At 45.0% G+C, this 18,852-nt stretch overlaps 4 protein-coding genes and 1 pseudogene across 8 annotated transcripts; 2 read left to right on the top strand and 3 right to left on the bottom strand.

The window, feature by feature from the left end:
* Positions 1-802: 802 nt before the first annotated feature.
* LOC124647848 lies at positions 803-1,878 on the bottom strand (annotated as a pseudogene).
* A 2,434-nt stretch (positions 1,879-4,312) lies between these two features.
* LOC124647847 lies at positions 4,313-4,856 on the top strand. Its single transcript, XM_047187713.1, has 3 exons — positions 4,313-4,518; positions 4,608-4,655; positions 4,753-4,856. The coding sequence occupies exons 1-3, from the start codon at positions 4,320-4,322 to the stop codon at positions 4,854-4,856; spliced, it is 351 nt and encodes a 116-aa protein (XP_047043669.1). The 5' UTR covers positions 4,313-4,319.
* A 4,515-nt stretch (positions 4,857-9,371) lies between these two features.
* Positions 9,372-11,217, bottom strand: LOC124649868 (protein SAMBA-like). 3 transcript variants are annotated; one of them, XM_047189433.1, is made up of 3 exons: positions 11,094-11,217; positions 10,880-10,990; positions 9,372-9,716 (listed from the first exon to the last, which is right to left on the bottom strand). In XM_047189433.1, the coding sequence occupies exons 1-3, from the start codon at positions 11,215-11,217 to the stop codon at positions 9,661-9,663; spliced, it is 291 nt and encodes a 96-aa protein (XP_047045389.1). In that variant the 3' UTR covers positions 9,372-9,660. The 3 variants fall into 3 exon arrangements, with proteins under 3 accessions (XP_047045389.1, XP_047045387.1, XP_047045388.1); XM_047189431.1 differs by lacking the exon at positions 9,372-9,716 and adding an exon at positions 10,586-10,775; XM_047189432.1 differs by lacking the exon at positions 9,372-9,716 and adding an exon at positions 10,586-10,736.
* Positions 11,218-11,395: 178 nt separating this feature from the next.
* Positions 11,396-13,330, top strand: LOC124646491 (NADH dehydrogenase [ubiquinone] 1 beta subcomplex subunit 10-B-like). 3 transcript variants are annotated; one of them, XM_047186596.1, is made up of 3 exons: positions 11,396-11,761; positions 11,861-11,926; positions 13,079-13,330. In XM_047186596.1, exons 1-2 carry the CDS (start codon positions 11,476-11,478, stop codon positions 11,890-11,892), a joined length of 318 nt encoding a protein of 105 aa, XP_047042552.1. In that variant the 5' UTR covers positions 11,396-11,475; the 3' UTR covers positions 11,893-11,926; positions 13,079-13,330. The 3 variants fall into 3 exon arrangements, with proteins under 3 accessions (XP_047042552.1, XP_047042553.1, XP_047042554.1); XM_047186597.1 differs by having other exon boundaries at positions 11,861-11,931; XM_047186598.1 differs by having other exon boundaries at positions 11,861-11,932; positions 13,073-13,330.
* Positions 13,331-16,260: 2,930 nt separating this feature from the next.
* Positions 16,261-17,425, bottom strand: LOC124646490 (inositol-tetrakisphosphate 1-kinase 5-like). Its single transcript, XM_047186595.1, has one exon. It carries the CDS (start codon positions 17,423-17,425, stop codon positions 16,391-16,393), a length of 1,035 nt encoding a protein of 344 aa, XP_047042551.1. The 3' UTR covers positions 16,261-16,390.
* Positions 17,426-18,852: the final 1,427 nt, after the last annotated feature.

Below are 18,852 nucleotides of genomic sequence, written 5' to 3'. Positions count from 1 at the left end.
GGAATTCTCGGATGTCTCTCTAACAGGTTTTGGTTGATCAAATTTCCGTTCATTCCGGAACCCTTATAGAATGTGACTGTCATTATTATATGGATGGCGTAGGTATGTGGAAATCTTACTTAAAGTGTCACCATGCGGGTCGAAGTAAACATCGTTCAAATCAAACAGCTCTGTGATTGAAACGAAAAAACTAATGCAATTATTTAAGAGGTTATTACGTCCAAATTAGTTGGACAAGGAATAATTCACATTCAAAACAATCTTAATTAGTGCGGCTGCAGGTCATAGTACCAAATAGGGACTGGCGCAAACAGCTATATATGTAACCAAATCGTACTGGAGAGTGGAGACACGTTCAACTTTGTCTTTTGAATCCGACCAGGCAATGAGGCACATCCCCAATCTAACGGCTACAGTTGATAGCGGTGTTTATATCACACAAAAAAACTTCAAAAGCTTAAACAAAACCTGATTAAATGTAATGCCTGCCAGCCATGCGCTGAATTTGTTTGGAAGTACGACAAGGTAGACGGCAACACATGAAAAATTGAAGATGCTTTTCATGGATGCTCTGAACATCAGGACGATCGTCTACTCGTGCTAGCGGCAAGGACAACATGAAACGAGTTAATGAACACAACTATTCATGGACAAATTGCCCTTATGGATGTTGACCACTTCATCGTCGTTGTGATCAGGATGTTGACCACTTCATCGTCGTTGTGATCATCTAGCAACATAAGATTTAGGACCAGCGATAGACAGGGACAAATTGATCAACGAACACAATGATGTTGCATGTATGATTCCTCCCTAAACTGATCTTGCCATTGATATGTCATTGATTTTTCAAATCTTTTTTGTTATTCGCAACACACAACAGCTCATCTCATCAACACCTGCAGCCTAAAAATTATCTGATCACTGACCTGTTTTTTCGAGAATGAATCTGATCACTGACCTCACCCGAGAAGAAGACAATCGATCGAGAAGCCTAGGAAATCAAGAGAGCGCGATCGATCGAGCAGCCGATCGACGATGCACGAGATCGACCGAAGTCATGGGCGGATCGCATGCAGGAGCCAGGGCTCGGTCAGGAGAAGACGTTGTCGAAGGCGGCGGCGGTGATGGCGCGGGAGAACTCCTTGAAGTCGATCCTGCCGTCGCCGTCGGTGTCTGCCTCCTTGATCATCCCGGTGAGCTCCTTGGCGGTGAGCGCGTGTCCGAGCTTGGCCATGGAGTGCGCGAGCTCGGCGGCGGTGATGAAGCCGTTGCCGTCGCGGTCGAAGATCTCGAAGAGCCTGCGGAGCTGGTCCTCGGAGTAGGGGAGCGGTCTTCGATGAGCTCGGGCGCGACGAGGGCGACGAACTCGGAGAACTCGACGAGGCCGTTGGAGTTGACGTCGGCGCGCTGGATGAGGGCGTCGAGCTCGTCGGCGCTGGGCTTGAGGCCGAGGGAGCGGAGGAGGGAGCCCAGCTCCAGCTGCGTCAGGCTGCCGTCCTTGTTGCGGTCGAAGGACCGGAAGATCTGCCGCAGCTCCGACAGCTGGTCCGCGTCGTCGAGCTCCTCAGGCGCCGCCTGCTGTTGCTGCTGCTGCTGCTGATTGTTATCGGCGGCGGTGGCGTCAGGGTCGTCTCCGGCGGCGGCGGTTGTCGCGGTCGGGGGTGCCTCGCTCATGGCGCGCGGGGATCGATCGAGAGGCTGGGAGGAGGAAGAGGAGGTGGCGATCTGGCCGTTGGGGGTTGTTGGATCGGGAGAATTTTCGATGGTGCGCCCGGAGAAGGCGGAGGACTGGCTAGGAGGACGGTGGCGCCCCGGAAAGGCGGATCGGAGAAGACGAGCTCGATCGCAGAAAGGACCAGATGACGTGCTCCGCATAGTTGAATTGCCCGGGGTATATGTACCACCGTGCCCAAGAAAGAGGAGGCGCAAAATGGCGGATTCAAATCTCACCCAGTATTTCAAACATTGAAATGCTTCCAATTATACAGTACAAATGAAAAATATTTACTACCTGCAAAAATATCTAAAGGCGAATTAAGGACTTTCTAAAAAATCAAGGGTCTTTTTTAGTCATCCGGATATAAATAAATGTGTTATATAATGGATTATCTTTTTGTGGTATGGCTAGCAGATAATAATTGCGAGCCTCTAAATATTTGTGGTGATTAATATTTGATTAGATATGCTCGATAGATCCTACGCGGCGCTTGATACTGGCAAACAAATAAAACCAAACCAAATACTCAACAAAGGCAAAAAAAAAAAATTTGATAGATGGCCTAAGGAAATATAAGCCCACTTGAAGGAAGAATGATTGGGGTAAGTGTGAACCACATAGTAGGGCCTCATGTGCGGTTAATATGGTTAAGTCAGTTTGGCTAATATAGTAATATATTTTTTAGAAATGTATTGCTTTAATACTTTGGTAAATACAGTTTGCATGAAAATATTGTTCGTTTTTTGCTAATTACCAAACTAACCAAAGTTGACACCAATTTTTGAATAACACCTCACCTTAATGGCCATATATTTCAGTTTTTTATATTATACGACCGAAAGAATGAGAAACAAAATACAATGAAAGTTTGGCCAAAATAAAACTAGAGCATTATTAGGAGTCAAACTTACGTCCTATGCTAAACTCCATGTCTAAACTATAACTTTGAACAATATGCGGAAGACTTCTTTGATTCACAGGATTCGTATAGTATTTGTGTAAGATTTAGATCCTACGGAAATATTTCCTACACTAGTTGTTTGATTTATAGGAACATATTCTATAAGAACTAATCTTATAGGAATCTTGTAGTGCAAATCTCATAGAAATAAAACATTAGGCCATACCTCATGATTTTTTTTTATTTGACACAATCAAACACGACTTATCTTCTTACAGGATTGAAGCCATAATATCTCAATATATATGTTTTTCCTATTCATATGATTTTCCTATCCTATGAATCAAAGGAGGCCTAAAATGTCTACATGAAGTTGGACTGGCCCTGAAAACATGATTCTTTATACGCTAGACACATCACCAGGGCGGGAGCTAGAAAGGAAGAACTTTATTTCATCTTCAGAAAGTCGCCACCGCACTATCTTCCTGAGGTGGGAACAAACTCTCCACCGAACTTAACCGGCTGCCCCCTTATTGCACGTGGGTTATTTTTTTGCGGTGTGCCCACACTCTGGTTATTAATGTTTGTTTGTTTTGAGAATAGGTTATTAATGGGTGGTCCCATTGTCCATTACTTGGGCTTCATCACTTCAATCTTGGGCTTTGTCATGTAGAAAAGGCCCTACTTCGATTTTGGGCTTCAACATGTAGAAAAGGGCCCATGGGTGATTGATGAGCTTGCCGTTCATTATGGTCGGTCTTATTATTTCTTTCAGTCCACCACACCCAGGCCACAGCAAAGCAATGGCAGTTGGCTTCTTTCTGCGTGACGCCAAACGAACAAAAGCGTTCCTTTGCAATTATCTTCTCTTAGCGAATTCTTTTTGCGTTGTGAATTAAATAAATAAAGTGGAGAACCAATCTGTGGTTGGGTGGTTAGGAGGGCAGTGACACCTCCAGCCCACCAGAGTTCAAACTCCGGGTTGACACTTTGTTGTCTCACTAAAGGCGGAACATTTTTCAGTGGGAGTTGTCGTTGCCGTCGACAACGAAACGCTTGTGGTGACTTTGTGAATCTCAAGACCCATCGGATGAAGTTTCTTGGACGCAGTCTCTCGAAAGTGCTTACGTGCACGTTCATAGGGACGAGTGTATGTGTGTATATATGAGCGTTTATGTGTGTATTGTGTTTCGCCAAAAAAAAAAGTGGAATTATCAGATATGTTCTTGGCTTCTCATGGCTGCTGTGAGGAGAATTATTCTCACAACATTTGTCTCGACTGTTGGGTCCTTGACAGTGCACTTACCTCTCTCGAGGTTGTTCTTTCTTGAGATACTGAAAATATTATACTGATTGTCGAAAAACAATGAAGTGATGGAGCATCGGATATGTTCAGAGTTCGTTTCTGTCGACACGAAAAGTGGCGGTTCCCAGATCGGATGGGTAACCAAATTTTAACGGTTTTCACATGTCTCCAGCAAATTTGAGCGCAGAATCAATTACCGCGTGAGTAAACGGGGAAGCCCCGCTGTCATTTCCGCATTAGCAACACCTCATCTCATTCCCCGCACATAAATACGCCCGCGTACTCTCGCTTTCCCCTGCCAAAACCCCACCGCACCAATCCCCGCACCGTAGCAACAGAAACAAAAAAAAAACTCCTCCTACTCCTCCGCCGCCGCCACCGCCGCCGCCGCAATGCAGCGCCTCTCCATCGGATCGCCGGGCCCGAGACCCAGCCTGGACGCCGCGGAGGAGGCGGACGAGAAGGCGACGGGGAAGGCGGCGGGCAGGGCGGCCGCGCCGGACAAGTCCATCCACCTCGTCCCGCTCCTCACGCTCCTCTGCCTCCTCGTCCTCTTCCTCTTCTCCCACGACCCGGCCACCACCGTCGCCGGTAAGCGCCGAACCGAATCCCCGCTTCAACATAGCCTCTCCCCTCGCCGACCCCGCTCTTAATCACCGACTCGTTCCGCGTCTGTGCAGATTCGCCGCCGGTCCTGGCCGTCGCCGCCCGCTCCCTCGAGGCCACAGGTACGAGATAAGACTCCTCGTCTGTCGTCTCCCCATCCGCGCGTCCTGCTCCCCATCTCACCGTCTCACGTCGTTTGTTTCCCTTCCCTTCCTGTAGCCGAGACGACGGCGTCGGTGGCTCGCGGCGACTTGGCGTACCGGCGGCTCAAGGCGGACCCGACGCTGCGCCGCGGGCGAAGGGTGCGGGCGGCCCGCCGGTGACGGCGGCCGCGACGGCGCGGATTTCGGGGGAACGGGAAGGCTGGCTGACCCCCACGTCCAGCTAGCCGTTGGAACGAACGACGCGTCATCGGCGCACGTCCCTTTCCCTCTACCCCCCGTGCTGCTGCGTTGGTAGAACTTGAATGGCCCCGAGCGTTCGTCCTCCCGTGGCCTCTAGAATCGGATTAGATCACCGAACCCATCGCAATCATGGCCGTCATCGTGTGTTCATACCCAATTGCTAAATTTCCTTTTGCCTAGTACATTGTTTGATTCTGTAATGTTTCTCTAGTGCTATTCGATCGGATTGATTGATTGATGGATAGAGGTCTGGTTCAGGTCGCATTATCGATTGTCTCAACTTTTTTTCTTGTTTTTACCATCTTGATAAAAATGAATGGGGACGGGCGGGTAAACGGATGGATGAGCTGGTTCCAGCGCTAGGGGGACAGCAGAGCAGGAGATCACAAGAAATTTTATTGTTCTACAGCGTCGCAGTAAAGTGGCCAGGCGACAGCATGATGGACATTCACTGCCGCTGCAACTAGGCTTGGTGCCTGGTTGGCTCGGCGTCGCAACATGAAGATGAAAACAACTCACTGCTGGCCTTCAGGTGGTCATCCATGTACCTACGAGCCGGTATACGCAACTGAACGCATGTGCACCAGGCCAGGTAAGCTGAGGTATTGCTACTGAACACATGTGTGCCACGAAAGCGTGTAACGATATGCAAGCTGGGTACTGTACCTGGTGTACGTGCCACCCAGCAACAACGCTGGACGCGGCACGGCCATGTTGACGTCTTCCCGGCCACAGCCCACAGGTATCAGCCATTTCCAATTCCCAGATCGATGGCCGACAGCAGGCACGGGGTCCATGAAACAAAAATAAGAGGCCTGGATCAAGAACACACAGGCAAATGCGAAATTTAAGTGGCATCGTCGGTGCCGGGGAGCACAGGCAACCGAGCAGTGACAACATCACGAGATCCATCACAGACCACAACATATGTAAGTGCTGCAACAGTAGGACAGCAGCAGGACGCCCCCATTCCCACAAGCAGGTCATTTCAACCGACAAAACTCTCGAAAAAAAAATGTCATTTCAACCAACAAGGAGCTTTAACACAGAGTGCTCATCAGGTAAACATCAAACTTGCTTCCAGGTGTAAGAAAGGAATTCCCTTATAATCGAAAAAAGATGTAAAAATGGAATATATGCCTTACTCTCCCTTCTGGGAAATATTTCCCATCTTAAAAAAAAACATACACTAACATCCCACAATCCAACTTAGCTTGATCCGGCCATCCAACTAGAGTTCCTATGAGTTTATCCCAGTAAAGAGAGAGTTCTTATGAATTTTGGACCAAAAGCTGTTGTAGTTTAATGATTCCCAATTGCTAAAAATGTAGCATCATAAAAGTATAGACATGATATACATCATCAGTTGCCAGACTCATCCACAACATACCACAGTTTAGTCACACAATTCAAGATTTGAGCCTGAAATCTAACTCAGATACCTCCAAAAAGTGACAGGGAAATGAAACCACGGTTATAAAAGAAAGCATTTAACATCATTATTGCGACGCCGATGGAGCTCAAAATGCAACATTGCCACACAAAAATTAAGAAATGCCCAGTTCCTAGCAACATCAGGAAAGCCCAAATAGCGTCTATATTAATACAGCAGTCTGCAAAAGAAGATGACAGGATTTAAAGATTTGGATCTATCTGTTTTAATGTTAAGATACACTCGACGGAAACAGATGATAAGAAGAAAAAAAACATACGAAGTTAGTCTGCTAAATATCATAGCATGGTGATTCGGGTTTTGCAAACATTTATACCTGCATTGTAAGTAAAAGGTGGATGTAGCCTGTAGTAGATAGATCATGCATGACCTAACACAAATGAACAGCGCAGATATGTCACATTCTCAATAATCCTACAGAAAAGATATAACACATGGTGTCTAATGGAAAACTCTGTCATGCCAATCAGTAAAACCAACAGGAACATTTAGTGTATCTTCCTGAAAAATTACCATTTTAGTATTTATGATCATAGCCAACCAATTTAGGTACACGCTGGATTTGTTTTCAACGAAGAATCTCACGTATGTCATTTGATAGCTTGCAGAAATTAAAAGTAGCACTTGAATTTATTCCCTAATCATTGTATAGCACTATTTAACTGAAATGAGCACAACCCACTTTACCTGACGTTTTAGTGCGGGCTGCTATTATCATCAGTTCCAAGCACTGTCATAACTGATGTTTGCTCATGATGACAACCACATTCGCAAAGGCACTTTAGGTTCACTGACAATGATAATCACTAGTGGAAAAGTAATACTGACACAAAACCAAGATCTTCCATGGGCACTAGCGGAAAATTTATATTCTGAAGTTTCAACATTAAAACCATTACCTTCGAAGAAAATTATCGCCATAGCATATTCTGATGTCATGGTTGGAATTATTATCAAGGAGATTATGTCATTTCCCTCAGATTTCTAAGTTGCCGAGAACATAATAGCTAATTACTAGCATCTTTAGAATATAGCCAATTACTAGCATCTTTTGAATATAGCTAATTACTAGCATCTTTAGAATGTAGCTAATTACTAGCATCTTTAAAATAGCAGTGCAAGTCTATGTTCAACATGGTGCCCAAGACAATATAGAGGCAGATGGGCAAGGTAGAGCGGCACTTCATGACACTGGCCATTTGTGTTACTACTTGGGAGAAAACTAAAAGCATGCAAATGTTACATCAAAACCCCAAAAGCATCATGCGTTCAAAGATAGCAGTCAAGGGTCTATCTTGAGTAAAAAAAATCACACCACATTCTTTATTTGGTAAATAGTTATTCCACAGCAATGATGCACAACCCTGATCTTTTTTTTTTTGAACCAACATCGGAAGGGGGTTGCCCCCTACCTCATACCATTTTATAGAAAAACTTGTCAGTGAGCTAAGGCAGCTCATAGTCTTACAACCATGCAAAGAAAAGGAGGAGCCGAAAGGAGGTTCCTGAAGAAAAAAAGTCTAGGATGAAACTAACAATGACCAATCCGAAATCCATTTTTGGATCTCAGATTTTTCTTTATTCCTTGCTCTAAGAGCCCAAAGTTTGCAGAAGTCTAGCCCTTGTCTTGCTACCAGGTTAGCCGGTAGATCTATATCATCAAACACCTTTTTGTTTCTTGATAACCAAATGCTCCAAAACATGGCAGTAATAACCGTTCCCCAAGCATTCTTTTTATGTGTTGGCCATCTTTCTTTACCTATATCATAAATGTCTGGTATCTCATTTAATCCAGTAAAGTCGATCCCAACTAGAGCAAGGATTTGCTTGGTTCGTATGCACTCCATGGTGAAATGTTTCACTGTTTCTGCAGCGTTGCACCCAAAAGGGCATTTTTCATCAGCTATAATATTTTGTTTGAACAGAAGAGCTCTGACCTTGATCCTTCCCTTAATCAGTTGCCAGGCAAAGATTTTGCCTTTTCTTGGTGCCGAGCAATTCCAGATTTCACCAGCACCTATCTGTTCGATTCCTCCCCAGTTCATAAGCTTGTAAAGGTTTCTCACCGAGAAAGTTTCACTTCTGTTAGACCTCCATGCTCTTTTATCCAAAACTGTATCTTGGAGAGCACAACCCTGATCTAAGAGTAGGATATTGGTCTTTCAGCTTAGTCCTATGGAATTGATTCAGGACCCCCAGCAGCCCAATTTCTTATACATTCAATATTGGGTGCCATACTGTTTGTTTTCTATAATCTGGTATCCGCTATGTAGTATGTACCTTTCTCTAGTCTCGGCGGACTCACCTACTTACCTTTCCAAGTCCTCTTCAGAAAAATATGTAGGCACTCATGTGTCTACTAAGCGGTTCTTCTTTGGCTCAATTCCTGTGATCGATTCCTTTGATTGCTAACTGCAGTGGCGGAGACAGGACCCAGGCACAAATGGCCATGGTCCGGGCCTCCGGGGTGCAGGATGTACTGTTTCTCAAAAATCAGCAGGTTTAGGTCTGCATACCTCATAATCTCTAGCTCTAAGCTCTAGTATAGCCAGTGCCCTAGGGTTTGATCATATCCTGGCTACACTACTTGTTTAGGTACTAGTATTTCGTTTATGACCTTCTCTTGTTTATAGGGAACATGGGTATGAGCAAAGAGCAAGCAATTGGAATCGCTTCTTAGTTGCATAAGAGGAGCCACCAGTCAGGCATTCATCAGATCACAAACAGCTATGGAACAATGCCACGTAAAAAGAATGGCCAAGTTGAACAAGACGAAAATACATCCATGTATCCTTTTCAGCGCCAGGCTATTTCATTTTCGGGGGAAATGGCACTGTTAGCCTCTTTGCTACAGTTCAACTTGCAGTTGATAAAAATAGTTATTCAAGATTATGATGTATTGCTGGTCAAGACTGAAGGCCAACGATAGTGAGAGTGCGTGTACTATTAAAAGATTTGCATTTTTGCCTAGCAAATCAACATGTTGTATCTCAAAATGCATCTGAGAAAAATACTTGGATGAATCTGGAAGGATTTTGTGGGAAAAGGCACAAGTTATGAACACCACCATAACCATTGGGTTAATTAAATGTAAATCCTAGCATTTACCTGAAAATGGCTTGACAAAATCATGAACAGCACCATCACACTTTGGTCTGTTAAATATTCTAGCATGTAGGAGAAAATGATTTAGCAGATGCAACTAAATGTGATTGAAACAAGATGAGAGCATAGATGGAAATTCCAGACAGCTATAAAATCCCTAGCAGTTCATTGTCTTCTTGGGTGCCTGATCCAGCTCCGAAATTTTCCCCTAGCCATTACCTCTGGAAGCTAATTATAGTCAGAGTACATTCTGATATCATGCAAGGAAACCTATTATCGAGAAGATTATATCTTGTCCCTCAGATTTCTAAGTTGTCCAGAACATAATAGATAATAATAGCATCTTTAGAATAGTGTTTTGTTTGTTAAAAATTAGCAGGTTTTAGTCTGGCTCTCTCATAATCTCTTACTCTTAATTCTAGTATAGCCACAATTGCCCCGGTTTTGATCATATCCTGGCTCCACCACTGTGTTTAGGTAATAGTGTTTTCGTCTGTGATCTTCTCTTGCTTGTAGGGAAAGTAGGTATGAGCAAAGAGCAAGCAATTGGCCACAAGTCTGGTATTCATCCGATCACAAACAGCTATGGAACAATGCCTTATAAGAAAGATGGCCAAGTTGAACAAGATGAAAATATACCCTTGGATCTTTTCTCAGTGCCAGCCTATTGCATTCAAGGTGAAAATGACACTGTTAACCTCTTTGCTACAGTTCAGCTAGCAGTTGACAAAATAGATATTTGACATTACCATGTATTGCTGGTCAAGAATGAAGACCAAAGATAGTGAGAGTGATTTGTGCTCAATAAGTTTTGCATTTTCATCAAGAAAATCAACATGTTGTAGTATCTCAAAATGCTTCTGAGACAAATAATTGGATGAATTTGCAAGGATTGTGTGGGGGAAAGGCACAAGTTATGAAAATCACCATCACCATTGTGTTAATTGTAAATCCTAGCATTTACCTGAAAATGGATTAACAAAATCATGAACAGCACCATCACAGTTTGGTCTGTTAAATATTCTACCATGTAGGAGAAAATGATTTAGCAGATGCAACTAAATATGATTGAAACAAGATGGCACAGCCCTAAAACCAGAGCCTGGATGGACATCCAGAGTTACGCGCAGAGGATCCTTCAGAAAATCTAGTCTGCTATAAAATCCACTAGCAGTTCCTTGTCTTCTTGGGTGCTTGATCCAGTTCCGCAATTTTCCCCTGTGGCTTGCGCAGGTAAGCACCTGAGAAGCACATGCCAAGCCCGAAACAAACATAAACCCCTGTGACCATATTCTAGGCGGGTAACACTAATCAACTCTTAAACTCCTGTGCTCATTTTGCACCCGAAACGGGATTTATCGCGTTGCTGTGTGTTGTTACTGACCTGGCTTGGAGACGAGGTTGATGCGGGAGCGCGGCGCGGCGAACATCCAGTTGTTGTCGTCGAGTGACCTGACCTCCTTCTGCAGCGCCTCCATCACATCCGACCGGAGCTCTGCGGGGGGAACCAAACCAGCCAGCCCAATTCGAGTGCTTAGCTGAGCGGAGAAGGGGAAAGGGGAGCTAGGTCTTGCAAGGGGTCGAGGGGGTGGACCTACCGGTCATGGCCTCGTCCATGCGGTAGAGCGCGTCGATGGAGTCGGCGACGTCGTCCGCGGCGGGGATCGCGGTCCCGCCTCCCGCGCTCGCCGCCGAGACGGTCGACCTCGCCGGGGAGCTCATCGGAGATCGGCCTCGTTTTGAAACGCGGCGCACTTCCGTGCGAGGTCACTGGTCAATGTGTTCTAGGACTGTCATTGGGCCGTATTATGGGCCTAATATAAACGGGCCGCAGTAATGGGCCGGGATGCTACTGCAAGAAGAGTGGTTTGTCTCAGCATTCCACATTTCCCCACACACAGTCACGCACCACCACCAGACCCAGCCCGAGCACAGGGGAGAGAGAGGTCGTCGGCGGCGGAGGAGGAGAGGCGACCGGAGATGGGGCGGAAGGCGAAGGTGGAGTTCGACGAGAGACCGCCGGATGACTTCGACCCGAAGCACCCGTACGCGGACCCGGTGGCGATGCTGGAGTACAGGGAGCACCTGGTGCGGGAGAAGTGGATCCAGATCGAGACCGCCAAGATCATCCGCGAGCGCCTCCGCTGGTGCTACCGCGTCGAGGGCATCAACCACCACGTCAAGTGCCGCCACCTCGTCGACCAGTACCTCGAGTCCACCCGCGGCGTCGGCTGGGGCAAGGACCACCGCCCGGCGTACCTGCACGGTACTGCTCCCATCCCAACCCTCCTCTGCCTATAACCCATACTTTCGTTTGTTTCACTGTCTCAAAGAATGGTTCGCTGATTGTTTGGTGGTTGCGCAGAGCCCAAGAAAGTGGTCGAAGTCGAGGAGTAGCGCGGCTGCTTCTGCTGCTGATGTTCCTGTAATGGTGAGGCCAGGCTGCCTCTTGTTCTGCTTAGAATCACCTTACTGTGTATGCACGATGCAGCTTACAATGAAACGCGTATGATTTATCTTAAATGATTACCTAGTTGACCTATGAATGAGAGGTTGTTAGAACAAAATTAGTGCAGTTCACTTCAGATTTCTATCTGGGTTTGCTATGCTTAGATAGTTGGGCACTCGGTAGTCAAGATTTCTATCTTAACTGGCTGTCATTTTACGCCAGTTTGGCCTTAGAATGAGAGGATGTTCGAATAAATTTCGTGCACTCACATCAAATTTGTATTTGTGGCCAGATTACAGTGCGTAAGTATTAAGCATTTTGGTTTATATACTGGGTTTGAGTGTTATCCTGACTGTATGGGCAACTGTTCATTCCAACCTGCATTTAAATGGATTTCCCTGGATCAGATCATGATTTATTCATTAATTTATTAGCCGTCGTCATCTTATCTGGCCTAACCCAGAAATGATGCCATGATCCACACATCCATGCTACAACCTAGGTTTAGTCAAAACCCATTTTGTTCACCGTGATTGTTAGTAGCCTGAATTTCTGAGGGTCTGCTACTAGGTCCGGGTAAAACATGTAAGCGGACTAACTAAGGCAATGCTCTTCCAGAATCAAGTTATACGGGGAGTATCTTAATATTACTATGCAATTGACTTGAATCATCCATTTTGAGGAAATGGGCTAAAGCTAAGAACACCCATTTTTTTTAAAACTTCGAATACACTTGCGTTAATTTTTTAGCAGTAGGAAAATCTGAAAAGCTTACCTTAGCACGAAATTGCCTACACATTATCCCACTATGGAGTCTCATGGTTAATAGAGATTATGGAGTCTCTTTTGACTAGATATAATTTTGTGACCAGCAGACTGCATGAATTTAGTCGCATATATTGTTTATATTGCTTCATAGAACATAACCTTGACTTCTCTTACCATACATTTGAAATTTATCGAATGCTATATATGCCGGTTATTCTACCATATATGTTGGTAATTAATTTATTGTGATTTTCTTCTGCGTGATTGCGACTAAGTATTCTGGTGATTCTAGTCCGTTAGAACAAAGTAGAACTGGATATATATTGTTGTGAACCATAACGTTGGCCCTTATATTTTTGTGTGCAGGTTATCTTTCTGTTGAAATTGAAAGGAGTAACCTGAACTGCTGCAGCTCTTCTCTTACCTGTGAAGCTGCTGATAGACCTTTAATAAATGATGACAAGGAAACATTATGTTATTGTGTCTGTAATTTTTGTCACTTTGAGGAATTGAGCAAATCATTGCTTGGACTTTCCTGCCTTGTTTCCAATTTTCGTTCATACAAATGGTGTTTATCTTGATCTAAAGGGTACGAAAGATGGTTTTTGTTGTGATGTATTTTATTTTTCAAGTTTATCACTGCACTGTTTTTTCCTTGCGAAAAGGAACTGACGACACTGGTTGCATCTGCATCGTTATAACCAGACTTAATCAATCATGAACCTTTTCCCGGTGTGGCAGTTTTAGCATATGACTGAACACAGATCAGCCCAGGCAGATTGAAATAGAAACGGGAAATTGGATGCCACTAGAGTTGTCAAAAATAGGACACTGTTTTTGTCAGGTTGAAACAGAATTGAGAAATTGGATGCCAGGGGCTGTCAAAAATAGTACACCATTTAGTCGACATGAAAATCGACAACATGATTTGTACGAAAAATAACTGAAAAGGGAGCGAGCAAGGAGTATGACAATTCTGATTACCTGCTACTGATTATGGTCCAAACAAAGGTACAAGTTGGTGGATGCTTATATATAGATTCCAGGTCAATTTTGCATAATGGACACTGAAGGAGTTCACCAGAACTCGTGTGACGTAGCAGCAACATACAAACAAGGTCATTTCCATACGTCGCAGAAGTACTGTTGCTTCAGTAGCACTTCCGAATTTGTTTGCCCTAGTTATCTGTAACCTTACCTCCCAGCTACTGCATCATGTGTCATGTTTGCTCCTGTTTTCAACACAAAAACAAGAATGTAGCCTACTCTATCATGTAACCATGAACATGAACTGTTCCAGCTTGAAGCAACTGTAGAATAAGCCATTCAGGGAAAGCGATGAAACACTAAAACAAGAACGTAACCTACTCGATCATGTAACCATGAACATGAACTATTCCAACTTTGAAACAACTGTACAGTAAGCCATTCGGGGAACGCAATGAAATTAACAGAAGAAAAACATTTCGACTACAAACGACAGACAACGAAGAATGGAAGCAAATCAGTTCCAACAACAGAAAGAAATTGTAAACTTAAATAGGGTCATCAGTTCCACTACTACGTTTGAGCAAATCAAAACTGAATATAGACTTGAATTCTTGCAATGTAAATTTCCCATACCTTTTTCCAACTGACAGTTCCACTACTAAGTTTGAGCAAATGAAAAATGAATATATAGCCTTGAATGCTTGCAATGTAAATTGCCCATTCTGTTCACTTAAATAGACAATGGTCCCAATAACAGAAAGAACTTGTAAACTTAAATAAGGTCATCAGTTCCACTAAGTAAGTTTGAGAAAATGAAAAATGAATAGCCTTGAATTCTTGCAATGTAAATTTCCCATTCTGTTCACCTTTTCCAACTGACAGTTCCACTACTAAGTTTGAGCAAATGAAAAATGAATATAGCCTTGAATGCTTGCAATGTAAATTGCCCATTTTGTTCACTTATTCCAACTGAAGGTGATGAAGATAGCAGTCAGATTCTTTCCTACTACTTTGACATCCACTACAGTAAGATAGAACACACAAATGCAGTCTCATTACAAGGAGAACATGCAGCGCATCTAAAAAAACATGCTACACCTGAATATAAAGGAAACATGCCGATGCCAAGAACTTGATGTTGCACTGAGTGCAGATAAAATAACATGGAAGCATACTGGACTTTAAACATTTCACATTATGAAGGAATAAGCGAAAATGTAGTACACAAGCAACTTTTAAATGAATCTGATTCAGGTATCTAACAGGAATTTCATGTTCACACAATATACCAGATGTGGGAATGATAAATTCTCTGGTTACTGAATTTCATGAAAAGGTAGTCAAACAATCGGTGCATGAATTCAATTCCTCTGTGACCAACATAAAAAAAAAACACTTCTGGTTATAGAATCGGTATCATGAACAGAAGAGCCTCAATTTTGCATGCAAATACTCAAAAAGGAGAAACAATTGCAACATCTCTTTCATTCAAAGAGGTAATAGAAGTTTCAGAGCTCCAGTACCAATTGAGAACATATCCATCACTGCAGTACCAATCGAAAACATATTCATCACTGCAGTACCACTAAGATTGGCTTGCCATTCATCCAGTATCAAGAACAAATGATTTGCACATCTAGAACAAATTTTCTTCAGAACCTGGTTTTTAGTCCCCTACTTTTGTTCTGACTAAACTGGGTGAAGCAGACAGATTCTTTCCTACTACTTTGACATCCACTACAGAAAGATAGAACACACAAATGCAGTCTCATTACAAGGAGAACATGCAGTGCATCTAAAAAAAAACATGCTACATGCATCTTGACCTGAATATAAAGGAAACATGCCGATGCCGAGAACTTGATGTTGCACTGAGTGCAGATAAAATAACATGGAAGTATACTGGACTTTAAACATTTCACATTATGAAGGAATAAGCGAAAATGTAGTCCACAAGCAACTTTTAAATGAATCTGATTCAGGTATCTAGCAGGAATTCATGTTCACACAAAATACCAGATGTGGGAATGATAAATCCTCTGGTTACTGAATTTCATGAAAAGGTAGTCAAACATTCGGTGCATGAATTCAATTCCTCTGTGACCAACATAAAAAAAAAAAACACTTCTGGTTATAGAATCAGTATCATGAACAGAAGAGCCTCAATTTTGCATGCAAATACTCAAAAAGGAGAAACAATTGTAACATCTCTTTCATTCAAACAGGTGATAAAGTTTCAGAGCTCCAGTACCAATTGAAAACATATCCATGACTGCAGTACCAACCGAAAACATATTCATCATTGCAGTACCACTTAGATTGGCTTGCCATTCATCCAGCATCAAGAACAAAAGGTTTGCACACCTAGAACAAATTTTCTTCAGAAGCTGGTTTTTAGTCCCCTACTTTTGTTCTGACTAAACTGGGTGAAGCAAACTAGGAAGAAGAGAAAGATACCTAAAGAACCAGTATGAAAGGAGCCAGGAGAAGGGATTTACAGCGCAGGGCCTCCGCGCGGCGCCGCAGGTTGAAACCCAAGTAAGAAATCCATGACCTGTTAATAAACGTAGCTCCCCATCCTAAATTGTTGCTCATTATTCCTCTCAAGTCTTGCAATGTCACCCTCGCATTACCCAGACATCCAAGAATTGCAAGTCTGCGCGACCATGGCATCCTGAATCCATCATCTCATTTGACGACAGTGGGCTTGCTCTCCTTGAGGGCCACATCATCGTCCTTGTGAACCATCTCCCAGAAGAAATCTGTGAGGGCAATCTCGTAGCCTGGCATCTTGGCGTAGCCGGGGAAGTAGTTGATGTCAATGACGAGGTAGCGGTCCCCAGCGCGGACATCCCTGATCATGTCGAAGTTGAAGAGCTGCAGGCCGAGCGCGCGGCGTAGCCCGCCAGCGATCTCGTTGACGAAATCGGTGGGCGGCATGACGGCGTCCTCGAGCCGCAGGTCCTCGTAGTACTCCTCGGCGTTGCGCGCCGTGGGGAGGTTGGACACCTGCGAGAAGGAGACGGTGCCCTCGGCGGCGGTGTCCTCGAGGATCTCCTTGGAGACGTCCGGCAGGCTGCGGCGCTTGACGCAGGTGACGTGGGCGCCGACGACGTAGACCTTGAAGATGACGCCGCCGTGGTTGACGAACTCCTGCAGGACGAGCGGCGGGCGGAGCTTGCGGAGGCCCTCGCCGTGGTAGACGAGCGACATCTTGTGCGACTTGGCGCTGCCGTCGGCGACGAGCGGCTTGGCGATGAGCGGGAAGCGGAGCGCGGCGAGGAGGCCCGAGTCGGTGAGCGCGGCGGCGTCGTAGACGACGACCTGGCTGGGGATGCCGAAGGTGTGGCGGTGGTGGTGGGCGGCGTCGCTGGGCGGGACGTCGAGCTCGGAGACGACCTGGAGCATGGAGATGCGGTTGTGGAGGCGGTCGATGGCGTGGGGCGGGTCGACGACGGGGACGGACGGGTTGCGGGCGGAGAAGGCCTGGAGCTGGGCGCGCCAGTCGTGGCCGTAGAGCTTGTGGATGACGAGGTCGAAGGGGCCCTGGTCCGCGAGGGGCCGCGCCTCGTCGACGGGGACGAGGTCCATCCCGCGCGCGGCGGCGCGGGAGAGGAGCGAGGACTGGATGAAGCTGTTCTGCTTCTTGGGCGCGAGCGCGTAGCCGACGACGTAGCGGCGGGTGTCGGCGGAGGAGGTATCGGCGGCGGCGGCGGCGGCCATGGCGTCGTGAAGGGTGGGAGGAATCGGGGATTTGGGGTGGGTGGATAAAGGTTGGGGAGGGATGTGATGCCCTGGCTTTTATAACCGGATCGCTCGATCTGGAGTAATTTCTCACGAGACGGTGAAAAGAATCCCCTCTGTCCTCGTGGACCAGGTCTATCTATGGCCGTGGGCAGGCTGGATTAGTTAACATCGTACGATGCTAAACCTCACTACACCATGTCACCATCTGATTTGGTTTTGGGTGTTGATTAACCACTGATATGCTAACTTTTCAGTCATGTGTAGAAATTTATACAGAGTAGCTACATAAGGTTGTTGGTGCCGGCTCCATAATCTTGCTTAAGGTAACAAGGGAAAGTGCTCTCACATCTAAAGTATATCCCCAACTAATTAACTTGTATGAAGCATGTTAAGATTAGAATGTCACAATCACAAGTCCTCATGTCAAAAAGAAGAAAAACAATCACAAGTGTTCTTTTCCATAATGTTCACTAGGGACGTGTTTGTTCCATCAATCGTTAACATTAACGGTAAGGGAATCAAGTTACACTCGGATTGCGGCGTAATAGGACTTTAACTTATTTTGTTTGGTTCGGCCTGGATAATAGTATTGATTACCTTACGGTATTGAAGAGAATCAGTGGTCGCCTCTGCTTCTCACATAGCGATGTTGGTGCTCTTCCCACCACATAGTTGGTGCTCCTTCCCGTTGATTCCTTTCCTACCGTGAGCAATAGAGGAAGTCGATCGGGAGATCGGGGGCCACCAATGCCAGTAAATTGGCGGCCGCCGCCGCTCTTGAGGCTACTGCTCCTCCCACTGAGAGTTACAAAGAGGAAATTGCGGGGGAGATGTGCCTTCACGGTGACCAACGTCGGTGGTATAGAGAAGACCGGGGATAGAGCAAGAGGGAATCGGAGGCGGAGGCTTCATTCGGGCCATCGATGGGTCCGCTGGTAACGATCTGTTTACATAATGGAGTGGGGGTCAAAATTAAGTTGGGCCATAGTTTGTTTGCAGGGTATCCGATTACAGGATGAGTAAACCAAACATCTTGAACAAATCATATTACGACGCAATCGGGTAACAGGAAAAAGGTTAAACCAAACATGTTCTAAGAATACAAAGGTTAGGGATAAAGCAATGATGAGTAAATCATTATGAATTTTCCATGAATCATAGAACGAGAAATATTTATGTTCTAGGGCGTATGTTGGTAAATCGAAATGAAAAACTTTAGAGAACCTCATGAATATGGTTTCAAAGAGAATTCAATAGTGGAAGGAGAAGACATTCTTGAGAGCCAAGAAATAAAATTTGATCAAGCCTTGTACAAAAGCAATCCTGACTTTTGGTATGTGTTGTTTGACCTCACCAAAGGGCTATTTGTCCAGATTAGCTCACTCATACGTGGATATTGGTGG

This window comes from Lolium rigidum, chromosome 4 (genome assembly GCF_022539505.1).
Source record: "Lolium rigidum isolate FL_2022 chromosome 4, APGP_CSIRO_Lrig_0.1, whole genome shotgun sequence".
NCBI lineage: Eukaryota > Viridiplantae > Streptophyta > Magnoliopsida > Poales > Poaceae > Lolium > Lolium rigidum.
This window is presented reverse-complemented; position numbering and strand designations above follow the sequence as displayed.

Coding starts and splice junctions, on each gene's coding strand:
- LOC124647847 (XM_047187713.1), top strand. CDS start 4,320: ATGCAGCGCCTCTCCATCGGATCGCCGGGCCCGAGACCCAGCCTGGAC. Junction 4,519..4,607: donor CCCGGCCACCACCGTCGCCG/GTAAGCGCCGAA, acceptor GCGTCTGTGCAG/ATTCGCCGCCGGTCCTGGCC. Junction 4,656..4,752: donor CCGCTCCCTCGAGGCCACAG/GTACGAGATAAG, acceptor CCCTTCCTGTAG/CCGAGACGACGGCGTCGGTG.
- LOC124646491 (XM_047186596.1), top strand. CDS start 11,476: ATGGGGCGGAAGGCGAAGGTGGAGTTCGACGAGAGACCGCCGGATGAC. Junction 11,762..11,860: donor CCGCCCGGCGTACCTGCACG/GTACTGCTCCCA, acceptor GTGGTTGCGCAG/AGCCCAAGAAAGTGGTCGAA.
- LOC124646490 (XM_047186595.1), bottom strand. CDS start 17,425: ATGGCCGCCGCCGCCGCCGCCGATACCTCCTCCGCCGACACCCGCCGC.
- LOC124649868 (XM_047189431.1), bottom strand. CDS start 11,217: ATGAGCTCCCCGGCGAGGTCGACCGTCTCGGCGGCGAGCGCGGGAGGC. Junction 10,991..11,093: donor CATGGACGAGGCCATGACCG/GTAGGTCCACCC, acceptor TTCCCCCCGCAG/AGCTCCGGTCGGATGTGATG. Junction 10,776..10,879: donor CAACCTCGTCTCCAAGCCAG/GTCAGTAACAAC, acceptor ATATGGTCACAG/GGGTTTATGTTTGTTTCGGG.